Source organism: Choristoneura fumiferana, chromosome 3 (assembly GCF_025370935.1).
Source record: "Choristoneura fumiferana chromosome 3, NRCan_CFum_1, whole genome shotgun sequence".
Taxonomy (NCBI): domain Eukaryota; kingdom Metazoa; phylum Arthropoda; class Insecta; order Lepidoptera; family Tortricidae; genus Choristoneura; species Choristoneura fumiferana.
Window position 1 is genome coordinate 20,346,874 of NC_133474.1, and position 22,788 is coordinate 20,369,661.

General features: G+C 36.6%; 1 protein-coding gene across 2 annotated transcripts in view; it reads right to left on the reverse strand.

Annotated features, from left to right (window-relative positions):
* Positions 1–22,788, reverse strand: part of LOC141426898 (uncharacterized) — a 568,321-nt gene that overhangs the window by 199,539 nt on the left and 345,994 nt on the right. For both annotated transcript variants that reach the window (XM_074086147.1, XM_074086145.1), the window contains one exon: positions 6,654–6,691. In XM_074086147.1, coding sequence (XP_073942248.1) covers positions 6,654–6,674 — 21 coding nt within the window. In that variant the 5' untranslated portion in view covers positions 6,675–6,691. The remainder of the gene's footprint in view (positions 1–6,653; positions 6,692–22,788) is intronic.

The window sequence follows — 22,788 nt, forward strand, 5'->3', positions numbered from 1 at the left end:
TCCAATGGCAATACGAAACGAAGATACGATTAAAATGGTCCCACTGTCACATTGACACTAAAATATAATTTTTAGGGGCTGTTTCACCACCCAATCAATAGTTTTATTTGACGGCCAAATGTGATCCCGTCGCGTCTATTTGAATAAAACAAATAGAGACGGCATCACATTTGTCCGTCAAATAAATTTAATCAATGGATGGTGAAATACAACAATGTTTCATCTCGCATTAAAAATTACTAATTTATCATAGTTGCATACCAATGTTCACGTGTTCACGCACTGCACAAAAACACCATTTTAAGACCTATTTCACAATGTCTAAAGCAAAAAAAGTATCTCAATTTGATATCTACGCCTTTCTTAGAAAAAGGGTCTTGCCAGACGACCGATGAAGTGTTCCTGAAAGAGTTGCTTTTGAGGGACCCTAAAAATAATTTAAAAAGTCCCATCACAAATCTTATTAACGACTATCGATCTTCAAAAGTGGGGCACCCTAGTTCATTCACTTCGCACTCGTTCCTGTGCGAAGCTCGCATAAATATTTAAGACACCTCGAGCTTTCAAAGACCTGCATAACATTTACACACCTAGTTCTCGTACAGAAAACTATTGTAAATGTCGGGTACCCCTCATTTGGCATAATTTTATTTGCCCCAAACTTTTTGGGTAGAATAATCACTTCGCATGAAATGTACTTGGCGTAAAAGTTATTTCGCATAAGACTCATTTAGCATAACGAATCCATCGCAATATTTCTCCTGAGAAAAACCGTACACAGAAACTAATTGTTGACAGAAAAGAAGATTAGGTTAGAACTAAGACCTCATAGATAACTTAAACACTTACACTGTAATATTTTATGAGGCGATATGATAATTATGCCAAACAATATTATGTAATACGAGATTATGTCAAATATGTGAAAAAGGTAAAAAATAAAGGACGCTTGTCATCGCTGTTGATACAAAATACATTTTATTCGAAGAAAACTATATTCAAGGTCAAGGTCAGAATTATCAGACAGGATTAATAAGAGGAGGGGAGGAGTAATCTTATTATTAGGAAAGGCTTAGATTAATCAATTTAGTACAAATGAATAGTGCTTCATTAGGACAGGGCGCGCTTTCGACTTTCAGCAAAGTACTAGATCGGATTTATTTGAAATTATAGTTTTAGCTTTTTACTTGCTAATAAGTTTTATTAAGCTCTTTTGTATATTAAATCCACATTTCTACATTCAATTTAAACTAATATTTTAAAGGCATAGGTTACAGTCTAAACGTAGACCTTTGGAACTAACATTTCAACCTACATAATTATACTAAGCGGCAAAATTCTGGCCCTCAAATGCATGCAGAAATAGGTGTTTTTTTATGTAGAGTGGGTCAAATTTTGTGCCGTTGCGTATATTATTTCCTATTTATAAGTTATGTATTTATCTAACAGATGTAGTAATCACAACCCTATGTACTAAATAAAGCAAATAATATCAATAAGTGTTCTAAAAAGAGACGGACAGATCTATGTTTTTAAATATGAAGTCGACGTCAAATAACTTATAACAGCGCAAATATGTTAGATGAAGGGTTTCTTTATAAATAACTGTTACAATTCTCTAACATAATATTACGAGTCGGTTTCATAATCGAATTCAAATGCATTTGCGGATCGATGCGGCGCAGCGGGAACTCGATTTGAATCACTGATTGAAAACTATTCGATAGTCGCTGGACAAATTAATCGATTAGTTCCGCTAATGAATTGAGTAAACACACTTCGGTTTGCGGTGATTAATATTTTGAGTGCGCGTTTGAAGTCGAAATGTGTATTTAGTCAACTCGTCCGTATGTTTATGACTTAGATATCAGAACTGTTGCGTGATGTCTAGGAAGATAAGAATGAAGTAATAAATATTGTGTAAATGTTGACATGTTAGTTCATTTATCCTTACGTTTAAAGGTAACTCTGCAAATGCACAGATAAATATCAAAGATCTTGTTTTTAGGGATATTAAAGTAGGTATCTATTGGATAACTTTATAAGAGGTAGTTTCGATTAGTCAATTTTGGATACTACAAAATTAACACAGGGAACGAAATCATAAATTTAAAATTTGTGAATTATATCATCCCGAGTAAAAATTTTCTAACAGATGCAGTGCTTGAGCTGTATGTAGGGTAAACCATACAGTAATTGGCCACGGTACAGTAATTGCCCACTTGAATTAAATCAAAAGTTTATAAAGAAAAATGGTGATAAATCATAAAAAATATCGTGCTCATTATAATAATCTAGTTGCTTTTAAATATCATTAAATTATTTGTATTATTGTTGTTTCGTATAAAAATATCAAGTGGGCAATTACTGTAACGTGGCCAATTACTGTATGGTTTACCCCAAAACTAGTTTTGGAATTTTGCAAGTAATCTGAGTTCTTACGTTGAATATTAAATTGTTCTTTAAATAGTACATTTGATATTATTATTATTATTTTTATCTTTTTAAGTACACTAGGAAGGATGGCACAGTCGTAGTCGTAGTGATTTCAAAATGTACAAACTATTAACACGAACGTACAGTATCGTCGTGAAATATCAACGGCCTTTTAACCCTTTCCAAATACATTAATCTGACAAAGAATAAACATCTTTATACAGAGTCAGTAAGGTCTATTTGCGGGGCAGCATATTCTTTGTCGATTGTTTGAGTAAGGGTTAGAGTTGTGCGCGGACGCCGGTTCCCAGGGAGGTCGCATGTGGTCGCGGGCTTATATTTATGCTAAGCTATTCCAGCGCAACAGTGTAGCATTGCCTTATTTTGGTGCAAGTGTTAGGAAATTGTCGATGAAATTAAGCGCCATAAGCAAACGTCGTCTACCTGTGATCACGATGTATGCAATTGCATAAAAATAGCTGGAGCTAATTAGAGTCAATTGTAGTTAACGACGAATTTTTTTTAACAGATATATGTTATCTAAAAATACATGTGAATCCTTAATTAGGTGTATTATTAATGAATTTCTGTCTGTTTGTTTGTCTCTTACATCTTTACGCTTGCTGAACAAATTTAAATTATATAGCTTGAAATCCTGGGAAAGACAACCTACATGTACCTATACCAAATTTCAAGTCAATCTCACCACTAGGAGTGAATACAAATTAACTTGCAGGTTTTGAAACATTTGAAAATAAGCGGTGAAGTTATAAAAAAGCTGCTCGAAAAAACACAGGTCGAATACCTTAGGGTTATAAATAAGCAGTTTTAATTATATGTACTTGTGGTCAGATTATCTATAGCTCTGGCAGAAAGAACTGGTGAAGACGATCGTGATTCCAAGTGCGTTAGAAGACAATAAATAGTCTCTGAGGGGCTATTACGAAATTTGAAAATCGAAGTATGTTTCGTGCCGTCCCTCTCACGGACGGACGGCAAGACACGAAATTCGAATTTTGCACTTCGTAGCAAGTAAAGGGCCTGGTTGTTTATGGTTCGCACGCTGTCGTCTATTACTTAACCCGACGGTAAAACAGAATGGCCGCATCGTGCATTCGTGAATGTGATTTTATACAGGTGCATTGAATCCGCATTACGTATGTACATAGCTTAAGGCGTGTTCTTTACCGCTGCATAAAAAATAAATAAAGTATTTATTTCACGGAGGGTATAAACGTGGAATTGTAATGGGGGTTTTATATGGCGCGATAGTAAAGATAGAATCATTCCTTTGGTATAAATGTTTATGTAAAGAACTTTATTTTCTTTTATATGTTTTGATTTGAAATTGAGTTTGTTTGAGCTATTTTATAGAACGGGTATAAATGGTATAAAACAGTAAAGTTTTTGAAAGTAGGTTATTCTGAAAATGTTTTATTGAAAAAAAAAATAGAGAAAAAGTATGAAATAAAAGAAGTAGTAGTAATCATTTTGCCAGAAAAATCTTTAATATTTCTGCTTAGTAGTACAATTTTCCATGATAGTAATATAACAATTGTATACGTTAATCCAAGTTAAATAGTAGTAGAAATCTGCTTAATCCTCGTAAGTCTGTACTGCATGAAGTACAAATAAATTGTAAGAATAACTACCGAATCAACTATGTTTAGTACAAATCCTTCAATGAAATGTGAACTCGCAAAACTGGAATACTTGGCTCAGTGTCAAGAACTATGCGAGTTAAAAAAATCAGGACTTACGAGGTTATCATTTTCCCGTGATTGACAAACAAATATACACGCTGACAAACTTTTGCGTTTGTACTTAATCATCATCATCATCATCATCATCATCATGTCAGCTGGAAGACGTCTACTGCTGAACATAGGCCTCCCCCAAGGCTCTCCACTCAGACCGGTCTTGCGCTTTCCGCATCCACCGCGATCCCGCGATATTAACCAGGGCGTCGCTCCATCTTGTTGGAGGCCTACCGACAGCTCGTCTCCCGTCTACTTAATACAAGGTGTTAATTAAATAACTGAAAACCTCAGACACCTCAAAAATATTATTCATTTTAAGTTAGTTGATTGCATTTTTTTTAATACCTTCATTATTTTAAAAGATATTCGTGTGTTTTGCTAAGTCAGTAATTCTACTTCATTTCTAACTCTACACTCATGATTTGTAGGTATTTATCAGTTGCGCTTTGACGTTTTTAGAGGAAAATCCTGAAATCACGGATTGACAGCAAACCGGCCAGTATTAAATTATCAATATAGTGTGCAACCTCACTAAAATATTTAATTGGCGCCTGTTGCAGTCGTAACTTTTAGACACACAGTAAAAAGAGATTTAAAAACACAAATACAACCTAACAACCTTAGGTGATTATCAACGGACTTCATTTTAGTTTGTAAAAATATGCTCGTTAGTAAGATATAGGGTTCACTTAGTAACCTTAGTTCAGGCACACGTGTTGATTTTAAATATCAAAATATTGTATTTTGTATATTGTAGCGCAATTTTTCTGAATAAATCATTATTACTATTTATTAGTTTAAAACATAGTGTAATCGATTCTACTCTCGATTCTGAGCAAAGTACTATCTGGTTTTCAGTCATTTTATCACCTTCTTTATCAATATTAATATCTCTCAACTAATCTCATCGACGTTAAAATCCGTCCTCGCTAAATTACTTACGCTATTACCAAATCCACCTTGAAGACCGTGTGATCCAATATGAAGTAATGTTTTACATGTATTTACCATATGACCGTATATTGCACACTTGGCGCCCATCCCGGCCATATTGCGATTAGTCGCTCGTGGCCGGAGCGAACGCGCCGCGAACAAGCGACGCACGCGCATGGTTAAATGTATGCTTATCTTCGGTCACAGCGCAGGGGCACTGTTACCATAATCTTATATATACCACATGAATGAGTATATACGCTTGGATTTATATATTTTTTGAGTTGTTTTTTATGTTTTTCTTGAGTTATGTATTTTTGTATTTTTTTTGTATTTTTTTTATTAATTATACAATTGATAAATAAATATTACCACCAAGGCACTATTTCCACGTACAGCAAATTTGTGGAATCAACTTCCATCAGCAGAGTTTCCGGACAACTATAACATCGGGGCTTTCATAAGAAAAGGTCTCATGCCTTCTTTAAAGGCCGGCAACGGACCAATGACCGTGACGGTGACCATTTCCCATCAGATCACCCGCTAGCTCGTTTTCCTCTCTCGCGATAAAAAAATAGTAAAAAAAATACCACGTGACGTTCACAGGTGCCACTATTATTTTCAAAGAGAGCCTATTTGAAAATACGGGTATAACATATTATTATTATGCCACTGGCAATTGTCACGTTGGTGGAATAGAGGCCAGCTAGCTGTACAGTCAAATATAGATAAACAGAATTTAATCTCTAATGTTCTTTAATAAACTATTAAAAGATCAGATTTAACATTAAAAAAGCTACATGAGAGAACATTCAATTGTACTTTTTGGAGTGTACATTGCTATATCTAATACTTAGTGGAAAAAAAAATACATTAATCATTAATATTTTTTTAAAGGCACAAAAAATAAGCAGCCGTGTTGGCCTAATGGCCTTGACTTATGTGTGGAATTGCATTGGAAATTTACCACGAGCTTTACGGTGAAAGAAAATATCGTGCGGAAACCTGCACAGCACAACCTGCCGAGCAAGCAATTGCGTGAAATTCCCGATCCACAGTGGGCCCACTTGGAAACTACAGCCTAAGCCCTCTCATTCGTATATAAACTGGGTTGATAAAGACAGCATAAATATAAAAACCGGCCAAGTGCGAGTCGGACTCGCGCACGAAGGGTTCCGTACCATCTATACAACATTCATTAGACATTACCAAAAAACGGCAAAAAAAAACACGTTTGTTGTATGGGAGCCCCCCTTAAATATTTATGATATTCTATTTTTAGTATTTGTTATTACAGCCGCCACAGTTATACATAATCTGTGAAAATTTCAACTGTCTAACTATCACGGTTCATGATATACAGCCTGGTGACAGACGATCACGGACGGACAGCGAAGTCTTAGTAATAGGGTTTCCGTCTTTACCCTTTGGGCACGGAACCCTAATAAAAACTACATAAGTATCGAAAAAGTAAGTTGTAAGTTAAATAACACTTTAATACGAGAAGACAATAATAAAACTCACCTCAGGGTCTATACTTGTCATTATGTAGAAATAAGGATCTGAAACAAAAAAAAAACATCAATCAAAATCATTCATAACCTCAATTTTCCAAAAAACAAATTACTTAATTTTATCGGCCATAAAAATCAAAATTTAATTGACACGATTAAAAGCATTAACGAATTCTATATTTTATGAATTAATTAACATTTATGAGTATGGTAGGGAGCGTCATTCATAACTTATGTAAACGAGATTACGAGCAACATCTGCCTTGATTGATGTTTAGTGGATGATTGTACATAATGTAATAACGTTACATATGAATACGTCGATATTAATGGAAATTAATGAAGATACAGTTATGTAAGTTCTTTTTTACACGAAGGCAATGAACATACATCATTGCTTTGCGCACCCGTGATCTTACGATAACTGCGTCTATGCAACAAATGTGTAAGAACTCCATGAAGCTTGAGGTTCGATCCTCGGCCGGGGTAGATATTTGTATAAATAATACGAATATTTGTTCTCGGGTCTTGGAAGTTTAATATGTATTTAATTATGTATTTTTATCTATATAAGTTTGTTTATCTGTTGCCTAGTAACCATAGTACAAGCTTTGCTTAGTTTGGGACTACGTCAATAATAATTGCTGTAAATTGTCCCACGATTATCATTATTATTATTTATGAAAGTCTGATGATGAAAACATGATAAAATAAACATGATCATATCCAATCCAGTTGGCAATTTGCAACATTTCACTGCTTAACGTTTTCAAACTTGCGAACCAATCAAAACTCTTTAACAAAAGAGCCGTATCTCAAATCAATCATTGAAACCGAAAAACCTATTCAGCGTTGAAAGCTTTGCAAAATACGCCTGCCTGCCCCCTTAGGGAAACACGCGATGGTGTCGATTTTAGGGGATTTCCCCCGAAAATAAGGGCAATATTGTACCTATGTATGTAACATTATAGTCGATAAAGTAAGCTTTCTACCATTTTTTCCTGCCTATATCAGAATAAAAACAAGGCTTATTGTCACACTGACTTGTCTTTGAGGGTTAAAGCCCTACAGCTGATATAGGATGGTAAAAAATGTCTTGGTTGGCTGAAATAGCTAATAATTTTAACGTCTTTTTTATATTATTAAAGGGCTTAAAGAAGTCTGTTGACAAACGAGAAAAGAAACAAGCAAGCATTTAGGAAAAGCAAAGCAACTGTCACTAGTGCTATTATAAGCGTAAAGATTGCTTTGTCATCACAAAAACGATACGACTTTGCGATCCATTCAGTATTAAAATTGACAATATTGGTTTTACCTATACGTTACCTAAGATACTTTATTACTGCTGGCCTAAGAACGTAAGAATTCGAGGGATCCGCATTAATGGTACACGGGGTTTCGGGACGTTTTTTTTAAGCTGGCAACACTGGTTGTGATGAATGGCCGAGAAGCGCCGCGTCACTCTTTTATATTGCGGGCTTTATCGCGCTAATGAGCTCGCGAAGGGTTGAGCGGTGAATTAACTGTAAAGTCATTAACGGGCAACATATATAGTGCTATATGTATACGAGTATGTATGACTTTTAAAGGCTGAATCATAATAGTATATGAATTTTTTCGTAGTATTTAGCGTATATTTCTTTGGGCAGTCTTTAAGAAAAATGTGATATTTTTGGGCTATCTGTACATAGGATAAGCGAGGCGAGCGAGTTTAGCTCTGGGTGCTGTTAAAAAACTAATTTCAAGATACATGACAACGGTAAAAAAACATACTTACCTTCACTAGAGCTGGCATGAATGAATTAAACAAAAGTGACGACCGGATCGCCAAGTGGTTAGAGAACCTGACTACGAAGCTTGAGGTCCCGGGTTCGATTCCCGGCCGGGGCAGATATTTGTGTGAATAATACGAATGTTTGTTCTCGGTTCTTGGATGCTTAATATGTATTTAAGTATGTATTTATCTATATAAGTATGTTGATCCGTTGTCTAGTATCCATATTACAAGCTTTATATATTTTTTTGTGTGCTACATTACATCTTCATCAGCAATACTTAACATAAAATAACTTATTTTTTAAAAATAAAATGACTAGCTTTGCTTAGTTTGGGACTAGGTCAATTGGTGTCAGGTGTCCCATGATATTTATTATTTATGCAAGTAACGCCACTTGACACTATGTGAAAGCCCTTCTCATATACTGGTCAGAAGTAACCTAATATAAATACATACTACCTAAGTATGTATAGCTTTTGTTATTCTTAATCCATAGATCATTAAGCAAGTTTTATGTGTGTGTGTGTGTGTGTGTGTGTGTGTGTTTGTAACTCCATCACGATGATATGCCTGGACGGATTTTGATTTTGCTCACCCGCACATTTTTTTTTATTCGACTGGATGGCAAACGAGCAAGTGGGTCTCCTGATGGTAAGAGATCACCACCGCCCATAAACATCTGCAACACCAGGGGTATTGCAGACGCGTTGCCAACCTAGAGGTCTAAGATGGGATACCTCACGTGCCAGTAATTTCACCGGCTGTCTTACTCTCCACGCCGAAACACAACAGTGCAAGCACTGCTGCTTCACGGCAGGATTAGCGAGCAAGATGGTGGTAGCAATCCGGGCGGACCTTGCACAAGGTCCTACCACCTGCATTTGTCTAGTACCTACATAAATAAAACTAAACGAATGCGCGTCATAAACAGTAATGTCAGAGAGAGTAGATAATATTTCAAATTACGATAGCGCTTTACACCGTCCTGTAGTAACCGCCACATACTGCCCTTTACATTAGCTAATGGTACTTCCCGCAACATAGATCAAGTGACAATACTATCGCGTGCCCAGCCCTAAACTTTAGGGTCGCTGCATACTATTTCCTTGCCATTAGGGCGGCCGCACATTCTTGCGAACTAAAGTTGCCTTCGCACGCAAGGGGCAAGTATGCCGGCCATCCAACTTTACGATTATGCTCTGGACTGTAATTAGTGGAAACTGTTTGTCAAAAGCAGACCATGGTGGGTATTCGACCTCCTAATTTAAAATCAAGGGTCGGAGAAGTTAAAAAAAGACCGCCAAGTGCGAGTCGAACTGGTGCACCGTGTACCGAGGGTTCCGTACAAATTTTTAGCGTGAAATTGCATTAGAAATAGAAATAGAAATCATTCATTCGTGACAAAGTAGCGTAGCATAACAAAAAAATATTAAAAATTTAAGGAAGTTGTATGTCACGAATGTGTGATAGATTCGATTTATGACGTAAATATGGAAGTATGTGTTATGAGTTCTATTTTTTCGAAGTTTTCCCTTTTCTAGTTTAGATTGCTTTGACATTTGCTACATGAATATGTTGTTTGATAACTATGCAAGTGCCAATAAAAACTTATACCTATATTTATTTTTAAGTTTTTTCATTTAGGTCTGTAGTTTTGCAACAGCCTGTAACAGCTTTACTAGCCCCTTAACTGCCCTGTTAGTAATATTCTCGAAGTTTGGATTTGGTCTCGAGTTACAAGTGTTTATGACTGACTGTGGGTTCAAACGGGGCGTGACTGTACAGGGCGTAGTGTAATTAATGAACCCGTGAACTCTTCCACCACAGGGTGTTTAGAAAACTAGTTCTTTTAAGCCAGTTTTAAAGAGCCAGAAATATAAATAATTAGATATAAAATATTTTATATAATTTCATGTATACAAGGCTTAAAAGGTAATATTTTGGGATTTTATATGAATCCTGTGGGAATGACGGAATAAAACGTAGCCTATTTATTAAGTATTATAGATGTTCATCTATTTACATACCAAATTTTATCCAAATTAGTTCTGTCATTTTAGCGTGAAGGAGTAACAAACATACACACACACATACACACGCACGCACACTTACTCGCAATTAGTCTTATTTATATTAGTAGGATAACATGCAAATGCAAAAGTATAGTTTTAAAATTCCGTATCGTACCTCTTTCCATTTCAAGCATACAATAGTCTTTTGTTTGTCAAAAAAACTCAAGACCTAAATGAGTGAATGTAATTTATCCTGAACGGGTTTCTGCGTCGACGGATATTTTATGTCATTCATTCACTCTGCGCACCACCTTTACAAATTTCTGTCATTGTAAAAATGCACCTAACAGCGATAAAATAAGGCTTAAAATCTGTGCGTTAGGCTTTTATTATTAAGACGTAAGCTCCCTTGTTTTTATTCCACGCATTCATTCCTCTCCCGTAATTTAGGCGAAACCAGTGCTTTATTTATACCTAATTGTAATTATATCTACTTTAGGTATAATTTATACTTTTGCGTTTTGTAAGGAATTTTCAGAGTAAAAGAATATTATAAGACTTATAATTATACCTAATTAAAGCAATAACTTAAATGTCAGATTCATAGAAATAAAAGTACTCCGCGATATCGTTGGCGAACATTATATAAATATCATCGCATGAAAAAAGGAAACGAAACAAAAAGTTTTTACTGTAATTTCTGGTCTGAAATTACGCAATGCCGTTAAGGACCATAAATCCCTTTGATATTCATTCGAAATTTAATTGAAACTGGCCGAAATTCTCACGAAGAAATTGAAACGTTTAAAAATAAAACAACGCGCAGAACAGGTCTTATTACAGGCTGGTGGACATGAATGCCATTTAATTTATACAGAAAAAGAAAACATGACAAGAGACAAGACTGGTTCGTAATTTGAATTTAGTGGGTCCATGAATCAGCCAGGTGGCGCGACCGAGCGTCTGGCAGAGAACCGGTGCTCCCAGTGGTCAAAGCAGCGAACTCAAAGCGATTGAAAAAATATGTTTTTAACCGATCACGAAAATTTAATGACCGTCCAAGTTTTCTCACACCATTTACTATAGATATTTACAAAATTATTTTAGATATTCTTGCTACTCTAGCGTTAGTCTGGAGGGATTTGGAGCTGTTATTTATCGCTTAGAAGTGGAATTTTTCGACTGTCCCCCCCGTAAGAGTTCGTTTTTCTTCCCTGCACAATACATACTGCAGACATTTTAGAGTGTTGACAGTTTGAGCGACCATAGACTGATGTTTGTTTCCAGAAAAGTCTATATATCTATTTTTTATATTTGTGTAATTATTCGCTATTATTCTTTAACTTGCATCTATCGCATCCAGCTTGTCAGTGTAGATCGAGATAGCACTACAGATGATAAGTGGCAGCAGCCGACGTCTCTAATGTAAAGAATGGGTGTTTGTTTGTCCGCTTTCTAAGGCGGACAAGAAAATTATTGTTATTTTATATTCCGTTAACAAAACATACTTGATTTTAATCGAGGCGTAAAATTATACCTACGAATAAAAAGTTATTTGACGATCAGTTTGTGCTATTTTAAAGTAAGAACGTGTTATTAGAAGACTAAATAATTGTTACGACGCTTGAAAGGAGAAATTGACTAAGCGACATTTTTTTAAGATAGTGAGTTATACTTATATTTATAATTCACTACTTTAAAAAAATGTCGCTTGGTAAATTTCTTCTTTCAAGCGTCGATATAAATTGTGTGATATTTACTTTATTTATCTACCCTTTGTTTATAACTGTTCAATTGCATGATTAGGACTTTGTCAGTCCACTCGTCGCACACAGTTACATTTAATAACCAATAGTTCATCCTAAAGTGACAAGGGACTAAATGCGTGTTTTTTTAAGCCAGCGTAAATTTTCACTTATTTGGATTAACATAAATTATGTGGGAGGCTATTACAAAATTATTCAAATGACTTGTAATCCCATAATAAATAATAGACTAGTTAAAAGACCGATACGCGTGAGACACGACATTGGATATACACGTGTTGTATCCAAAATATCAGATTATGAATCAATTTTGTTAAGAGATAGGTACAATTAGAAAAAAACTCGACTAATTCACCACGTCAAGCATTCAAATTAACATTAAATTTTTGTACCGTATATTCGTAACATACGAGTATTTCGGCTCAATCCGATCATTAGAAGTATAAAATTAGATTTGCAAAATGTATCTTAACAACAGTAAATATTTTAAGAGTATTGTATTGTATTTTTTATTTATTTTCAGGTTGGACGTCACTTTTTTCTTATTAACTTGTATTAATGACATATTTTATATTTGTTGTTATAATTGTTATTGACGGAGCCTAGTGTTGATTGTAAGAATATATTATATAAAAAATGCAAAATAAATAAAAGCTGTTGTTATTTTTATTCAATTTTGTGGCTCACTTTTTCTTTTTTAACCCAGTCCTGCCTTCTAAATTTAAAGCTTATCGCATTGACGCTACCGTCATTTGTTTTTAATTTATACGTGACCTTTGTAACGATACATTTAAATTTAGAATCGACAGAATGCAATTATTTTGAAATTATATTTTACATAATAAATTTTAAATTAAATAGCCTCATTTAGTGAACAAGTATTTATATGTGCACGACCTTAAAGGCTAATCAAAACAATATTTCTAATTCGACACGGCCGTACACTATTTTGACTGTCAGCAACAAATAAAATATTGGAACGGCGTTAGTAATTTATAGAAAACAAAAAAGTGAGGTTACATAGCAAGTCAGATTAACGCACTGAGATTTCCGTGAAAAAAAAAAAACATTCGAATCGAAAAATTCGAAAACAAACATCGAATGGAGAACCTCCTAATTTTTTGAAGTGAAGTTAAATCAGACGTTATTTTGCGCAGGTCCATATCAATCAACTAAAAACAATTTTATTATTTTGCTCACCCGCGACCTTAACAAAGCGTGCACAAGTACATACGACTATTTCTAGCGCCGGTGGGACGTGTCAGATATTAGCACGCTCCGCTATGGCAGATATTAATACAGGTGACTATACCACGCGCCATATAAATCTGCCTTAAAGTTCATTACTTAATACTCAGTTTTGACGCATTTTTGAGATACATTATTTATGCGACGTCTTTACGTTATTCCCGGATTATTGGAATTATACCTTTATAGTTTTTGTGGCACTAGACGTGGCAATGAACTTTTAGGCAAAGTTAGGCGGCGGAAGGTATACATGGGTTGTTATTCAACAACATAACCCACTTTGCTCCCACGTTAAAATAAAACAGCACTGTCTGTTTGTTTGTCTCATGGCTGTAACTTAGCATTCTCCACGGCGTTTTTTCAGTCCTCCCGAGGGGAAGGCTCCGGCAATCCGATTCCTGGCGTGACTTCACGTGATGTTCCCTTTTAATAAACGTGACTTGTGTTTTGTGAGCACGTTAAGTATTTATAGAGCTTTAGGTTGCCATGGCTTTTAGTTTTTAGGCAACGAAGGAGGGGTAACGTTTTTCAAGTGTAGGTACTCGTATGTATGTGGATGTAGATACAGTTACAGTTATAGTGCTTTATGGTTTTCTATCGTATTTTATCAGAAAAGTTCATATTTATCCCGCTCTCTCAATGAGGGCTACAAGACAGGCGAAGTATCGCTAGATGTCATTAGCATCGTGAGGTTTTTTTAACCCCCGACGCATAGAGAGGGGTGTTATAAGTTTGACCGCTATGTCTGTCTGTGGCACCGTAGCTCTTAAATGGGTGGACCGATTTGAATGTGTTTTTAATTTGAAAGCAGGTGTTTTAGCGATGGTTCTTAGACATGTTTCATCAAAATCGGTTTAGGTGTTTTTGAGATATTGAACTTTGAAGTGACAAAGTCGGGGGTTTTCCAACTTTTTGTTGGTTAGGTTATTGACGTTACGGTCTTACTTGCAATTGGCTTACTTAGTTATTAGGCAATTGCAAGCAAGACCGTAACGTCAAAAAAACCTCATGATACTAACGCCATCTAGCGATATTTAGCCTGTCTTTTAATCCTAATTACCTTCAGTATGGGTACAGTACAACCGTTTAGAGATTTGACACTAAAGCTTGTAACACACTGACGCCGGAGGCGGAGCGGTGCGGCGTGGCGCGAAGGCGGTGCCGATTGTAATATTCGAGCTAATGTGAAAGAGGGCACACAGAATAACGCGCCACGCTTATTTCCCGAGCGGTATTCTGTGTGCCCTTTTTCATGTTAGCTCGAATATTACAACCGGTACCGTCTCCGCGCCGCACCGCCCCGCCACCTATCTTTGTGTGTCTCAGCTTAAACAATAAATTTCCATATCAATGGATATGAAAATGAGACTCATTTAATGTAATAATTGATTGACACTTCGAGTGCCGTCATATTCCGATTGAGATCCGATTTATCCAATGCAAATACATTATGCATTATATCTGTAAGTCTACTTCTTTGGTCCTATCTGCAGCCTGAACGGCTGGACGGATTTTAACATATAAGGCCGCTTGTAGACGTCCGTTATTTTCACCGGACAACGGACCGTTTTATGCGGGGTTTAATGGCTTGTCGCCGGACAAGTGTCCGGTGCATGTACACACGTTCATTGTGAGCCATACAACACCGCAAGTCCGGCAAAAAACGGTCCGTTTTCCAGTGAAAACAACGGTCGTCTACAAGCGGCCAACTGTTGGAGTGACATTGGGTATAGTAATATTGCAATGTGGCGTCGGTGAAAAAAATACACACAAGTGCTAGTCCGGATTCGAACCCACGATCTGCTTGTGAGGTCACAGGTCAAACCACTGGACTATCACGGCTTCTCTAGTTAGGCACAACTGGCCAGTGAATTTTTAAATAAACCACTGTTTAAACACAAATACGGAACATGGATAGGACAGATAACTAGATCAATACCGCTTTCTGATAAGACCATCATACACGAAACCCGCTTTAGATATGTGCGTTTTGCATTTCTGGGACTATTTATAGATCTAGTGCTTCACCCAAACTGGTTTCTACTGCTGAAACCGAAACCGAAACTTAAACCGACGGCGATTCTACAAGCTATCTTGAAGTTAATACGGGATATTTTCGCACATGGGTTAGTTTGATTGAACACCGGTCATCATCATCTCAGCCGTAGGATGTCCACTGTTTGGATATAGGCCGCCCATAAACCTCCAGTTGCATGTGGAAGCGGCCTGCCTTTACTGTGAGCCCGCGGTTTTAACCAGGCCATCCGTCCATCTCGTCGACACTATACTTTTTATGTGCAGGGCCGGCCCATTTTTTATTTCATTTTATCCTTCCAAAAGGTTTTTTTTTCCTGTGTATTGAATATGCGTAAATCTCTCTCTCTCAGCCTAAAAGCAATTACTCCATAAAAGGTGACTATAATATTGTAAAAGAAAGGAAGAAAAACATTTATTCGTGACATTTACAAAGCAGAGAAAAAAGAATCACGGAAATCGAGACAAATTTGTCAACCTTGCCGACGCTGGTTGGTTTCCGTTTGGTGGTGGGTGGTTGGTGGTTGGTAGTGGGTTGGTTGGTTGGTTGGTTGGTTGGTTGGGGGTTGGTTGGTTTCTTCTTAACGTGGAATAACAACAAAGCCACAACCAATTAGCAGATGCTATACACGGGTTTCAGACGTCACAGGAACCCTCACAAATCCACTCCTAGTTTCGATAGATGGTTTCTAGAAATCGAAACCTATTAACGTCAAAACTCGCCGATACCAAATCCGAAATTTGGTCTGACTCTATTCAAACATTATATCCCAGTCTATGTCTATGCATCCTCTCTCTTCCTCTTCACGTATGCACGTATTCGTAAAAGAAAGAATCGAATGCATAAACAAACCCTCGACAAATTCGATGTTTCAAACTGTATTCCTACATCGCGATCGATTCTCTTCAAAATGCAAACCGAGTTCAAGTTGCGTTTGGCTTAGGGAATACTATATCTGCGATGCCTTCCAGGGGACTATTCTAGTCGTGTGACAAAATGAATTGTGATACAATCGCGTGCTATTGCATTTCGAATTGAGTATTCAGACTGGGATGGGTTGATTATGTAACTGACGCGGTATTATGACGTTCGATTCAAGTTAAATGGCTTTGGTGATGGTATGGAAATTATTTTATTACGGGTATGATAGGAAAAGTTAGTATCGCGTGTTCTGCTGATGTTCGATTCTAACGATTGATTCAGTATACTTTGCAGAGGTTAGTGTCAATACATCCCTGCCTATATACGTTCCACTGCTGGGTACAGGCCTCCTCTCAGAGCGGGAAGACTTGGGCCGTAGTTAACACGCGGGCTCAGTGCGGATTGGGAACACCGCCATTCAGAAAAATATTGAATCAGGCGTTACTTCGCGGAGGTCCATATTAATGAACTAAAACAATTACTTTTCTCATCCGCGACCTTATGATAGCTATGTTTATGCAAGATATGCGTGTTCATGCAGTTCCTCCACCTCCGCACTGTAAGAACACACATAAATCACACAAACCCATCTATCATCACCACCACTCTACACTGACGCGTTTCGAACTCAACCAGAGCTCATCTTCAGAGCAATACAACCGTACACGTTCTAGATGTTTCGTGTGTCTTTTAGCCTTCATTCAATGGAGTGTGTTAAGTTCCCAATCCGTACTAGACCAGTGGGGTGAAGGAATAAATCAATTATTGGTGTAAATCTTCCTATGATATTATTATACTTATATTTTTATTGCACTGTTTAAATAAAACGTAAACTATAAAACACACGGTAGAGTTTGCTAAGAAACATTGAAGGATCAGTGCATTTCGAGTTTTGCCCGACTTAAAGTTGTTTTCGTGCTACCGACGAATGTTGAATAGATGCAATCTCTTCTAAACTGGACTTTGGCCGATATCATGAAACTTAAAGTTGCCTTCTGCACTTTGGATGCATTTTTCATAAAGGTTTGAAACTACCGTTATAGCTTGTTTGCTTTTTAGGAATTCGGTCTGTCAGCAAGAACGGCTACAATACTCTGGTAGTGAAATTGTGGTGATCCGGCCAGGATCGTACCAGCGAAACGTGTTTGTTGGCAACACCAACAAATAAATGTGTATTAATTATTAATGCCCACACTGTCGTCCTCTTGCTCCAGCTCCGACTTCATTAAATATCACCAACGAACATTTTAAGGGCATTTGACTTAACTAAAACTTGGTACGGAAATGTAGTTTGGATGGCAATGCAAGTACAGCCAAAAAAAGTCAGGAAAATGTAATTTTCAACAAACCTTGAGGTTTGATCCCCGGTCGGGGCATTTTTGTATGAAAAATACTAATGTTTGTTGAAAAGTACAATTGTATTTAAGTACGTGTATCCTTTTCCCAGTACTCATAACATAAGCTCTGCTTATTATGAGACTAGGTCAATTGGTGTCAAGTGCCCGGTGATATTTACTTATTTATTAATGAAACTTTAGAATTTTGGTTGACATTCTTGAACTGATTAGAGCTTGGGACTAAATTAATCTCTACCTACAAATCGCAAGCGCAGAATCAGTCACATTAACAGGTCGAGTCAACGCAATCTCCTGGCAAACACCGGGATTCAATTATGAACTAATCACTGAGCTCATCACAGCTACAGGTATCTAGCTGATTAGACCAGACTAGAACCCAAGGCCCTAAGTAATTAGTTAGTTAGTAGTCTAGTGACTAGGTAAAAAAAAGGTTAAGTATAAATCGGAGTATTTTCGATATGTATACAAGGTGTTGATTAAATAACTGAAAACTTAAAAGTATATCTAAAATACAAACTGAGAGATGGATGCACAGAAAAACCAGAAAAAGAAACCAGCACTGGGAATCGAACCCAGGTCCTCAGCATTCCGTGCTGCGTGCTATAACCCCTACACCATTGCTGGACAGGAATCTAGACACGAATTTTTCCTATGCATACATATCTCAGGTTGCTTATTTCTACTTTGCTACTTAAGCAGCAGCACTAGCGACAAATTTGGAGTTGAAATATTTTCGGGATAAAAAGTAGCCTATGTCACTCTCTGGCTCATAAACTATCTCTATGTCAAAAATCACGTCGATCCGTCGCACCGTTTCGACGTGAAATACGGACAAACATACATACAAACACACACACTTTCGCATTTATATATATCCATATATGGATAGGGATTAGTAGGATTACTCCAACGATCACGATTTCTCATCAAAACAATAAAATAAAATCAGAAATCTGTTTCATAACAGATATTCACTTCGATAGACGTAAAGTATTGTTTGTAGGGCGTCATAATGGCATTTAACGGTAGATTAGTTGGCCTGCGACGCGTGATAACGAGGACGACTTAAGTGTTGCTGTATCAGCACACTGCCCACTGGGTTTTAAACTACAGTACCATACAAGTGGTTCTGAAAAGGTGCGACTACATTTTGAAGCAACAACCGTACGTTTTTGTTAAAAATGACATTTTTAATGCAAGCTTTTTTTGCTGACTGTATTTGCATTATCACCCAAACTACACATCCGTACCAAATTTCAAGTCGATGCCATTAACCACTGAGCTCCATGCTGCGGAGACGTTCCTGGCCGAACCACTAGGATGTCACTACCAGATTATTGTATTGCCACCTTTACAAAAGTATGACAAATTTAAAGTTAATCCGATAGTAAAAGACCTAGTCGCTGCACCTGCCGGAGGATATTACCAATTAGTATTGCCACCTTTACAATAATGTAAATGACTTTAGATCCGTAAAAGACAAGTCGCTGCGACAGCAGCCCTTACCTAAACTGCTGCTATAGCAGCCTAAAGTATAAAATTTACCTAAACTTGGAAGATTCCGTACAAAATACGAAATCCTTGAAAAAATATTACTTAATTTTTTCTTAATGGCTACGGAACCCAATATTGGGCGTGTCCGACACGCTCTTGGCCGGTTTTTAATATAAGGTGTCAATTACTGCCATTAATGACCACCCTTCATTAATTGACCACCTTATATAAAATGAATTCTGGACCTATAGGTAAATAGATGATTTACCCTACAATATATTTATTTCGTTCCCGCAGTGTAGAGTCACCAAGGCATCTTTGTACGGCATCCTAACCACCCCGGACAGGCTTCTACAGGATTTTTCTACCGTCTCATTACCCCCGGACAAGCGCGTAACACGATTGCGGACATTTTACGGCCGTAACAGTACAGCCAAGTGATACTGTCACTCGGTCCTATCAAAGTTTGCAAGCCTAAAAAAGGATATAAGACAGTTTTAATCCCAGAAACTGCATATTTCCGGCGGAAGCGCGGCGCTATTGATAAATTCTTCGCTGACAAAGTCGCGGGAAACAGCTAGTTGTTATTAAATGCGATACGAACGTTTGTTTGTTGAGCTTTCTTGCTTAAACTTACTCAATAAAAATTGTATTGAATTTTGGTTTTGAGGTAGTTTAAGTATTTAAGAGGAGATAATATTTGGTATTTGAGACACAGTTTTAATGTTTTTAGTTGGCATCGTTTGGTTGAAAGTGTTATTCTTCCAAATAAATTTTTAAATAAGGACAAAATTTACAAAATTTTAGAACTTTTTCAAAAAAGACTAGTTCTTTTTCAATTCGTTAAGTTTCATATATATTTAAGGAGTATGTATGTATTTATTATTTAAGTTTACACTCTTTATTGTATAAAATAAGTAACAAACACAATCTTAAGGAATCTTTTTATATTGAATATATAATCATCTCTTATTGCTAATAACTGTACTATTAGGTTAGATAAACTGAAACGTCATTAAGAAATGAAAACACATTTTCACGCTGAAAAAAAAATGTTTTCTAATGACACTTTATGACGAAGTCACGTGCCGTCTCATTGGTATTTTATTGAAGTTCTTTTCCGCCTTTAGTTTTGGTCTTAAATTGTATAATAAATATAATACATTTTTGAGATCTATTTATTATTAATTTACTGCCTCTCTAGTGGAAGTGAAGGGACTTCGGATGGAAGTTTTATGTTAAACACCATCTAATCCAATCTAACCAATCCGATGTATTTTTATGTGTATCGATCGAATATGTGTAAATGACTCTCTCTCTCTCTCTCTCTCTCATCTTTTGACACATACAGATTTTAACAGCTCTTAAAAGTCCATATACGCGAATTTGAAAACCACGAGCAAAGGAAAACACAATAATTTGAATCGGGAAGCCTATTTAGACGATGTTATAAATAAGACCTATAAAAATCACACTGGCTACCGGAACATAAACAGAAGACTGCATTATCACATAAAACACTTTGGCTTATTCGAGCAATGAATTTTATAGCGCAAAGCTTCTAATATTCAAGTTAAACTATGTTGTGGTCGTCGATAATTGCCCGATGTCTTGCACCGACCGCACCGGTACTGCCCGCTTAATCCGGCTAGGGTGCCCAATAAACCCAATACCGGCACTTAAACCGGGAATACCGGGATATCCGGGTATTTTGGTTTAAAGTTAATGGATCGAGGACGCGCATGGTCTGATGATTGCTTGTGGAATAATTAACGCTATTAATTTTATTGTAGTTGTGCAGACTACTATACAATGTAAAGATGATTGGAAATTCGGGCGTGGGTTGTGTACTTGTTTGATATTAAGGTCACGAGTATATATCGTAGCGTATTTAATATCTGAATTATTTGTAATAGATAGGTGTAGGTACCTACTTATTTTAAAAAACGCAACGTGTAAGGAATGAATTATTGTTTTGAACATCTTTGTTTTCTTTGATAATTCCATTAGACATGGAAAATGATCGTTTTTCAACTGACAAGTGAAAAACGGGACCTACCCCGCAAATAGTATAAATATAGCCATAAAAAAAATTAAACACAAATCAGTACACCAAAAAACTTTTACGAACATGAAAACATTAAAGCGACACATTTACTTTTCAATCTCACCGCATGTAATTAAATTACCAAAAACAAAGCATAGTATCACGTGACGGTGCGAGCCGGAGTCGCGTTTTATAACCGGGAATTACCGGGATTACCGGGATTAGCATGGCCACCCTACGCCCAGGTGCTGCGGGGAGCAAATCCGTCATAAATAAATTTGATTTGACACTTGCAAACAGCCGCGCTAAACAATTTTGGGGTATAATTTGATAAATTTAAACTGTTGCCTTGAGGAGCGCGAGATTGTCGATACAAATCTCAGCTCACGGGGATTCGGGGGTTTTAGGAATTTAGGGGATATTTTTTTTTGTTATTGTTGATAAATTATTAAGCGTATCAAAATTTGAATCGCACATCCGATACATGGTAAATGTTAAGAAGTAAGGCCTTGTCAGTGCACAGAATATTTTTGATAGATTCGACACTACAAGTACCTATCTACATCTTGGAAAAGCGTGTTGATTTTTTAAATAAAAATAAGATGATTTTCTACACAAATGAATCACATTCCTACATGAGATCAAGTATTGGTTCTGACTTCGACGACAATAATATTTTTTGTTAGTAACATTATTTTATAACCGTTTCCAATCCTTAAATAAATGTCACATATGCTGACAAAATTTCAGTTAACGCTGGCTGGCAACACAGCATTTTATTTTTAAAAACAAAACCATAGTCTACGAATACTTCGCACTGGCCAGCGACAGAAGTTCTTTTTTTCAAATCGCCATAAGTTAGCCACACCGACAATGCCTTGGCTTTCATCCAGGGAATCGATACAATATACAGACCGTAGCTAGCGGCGAAAACCAACCGAAAATGTGATCTACTTTGAGATAATGTCAATTTAAGAATTGTTTACTTCTTTATTTTGATCGAATAACAGCGCTTTAGAAATTTGTTATGCCCTGAAATTGCTGGGATTGTTTTGTGACATACAAAGACATGTTATTGCCTTTCAAGTACACATATTGTGAGATAATATTACACGGTTACCGCGCCATTTAATGAAACACTCGAAAATGTATTTTTTATGACTTGAAATTATTATTTTTTGTAAGCGGACAATCGTATATTCGTATGAGTAACATATTTTAGATGTCTCTACCAACAGTCACTTACAAGTATTGTATTGATGATTTAAGCTTTTCAGTATTTTTTTAGAATTTCGTAAATTAATCTCTATTTTAAGACGGCGTCACGAGAGCTGCGGGCAACGTATGGGTGCAAGTGACGAGTTGGCTAAGACCCTTGTTCAGCAGTGGATGTCTTCCGGCCTCTGGTGATGATGATAATAAGGTGGTTACCATGATACAGAAAAATCACCATGGTAGCTAATAGACGGCTTTACTCAACACAACCC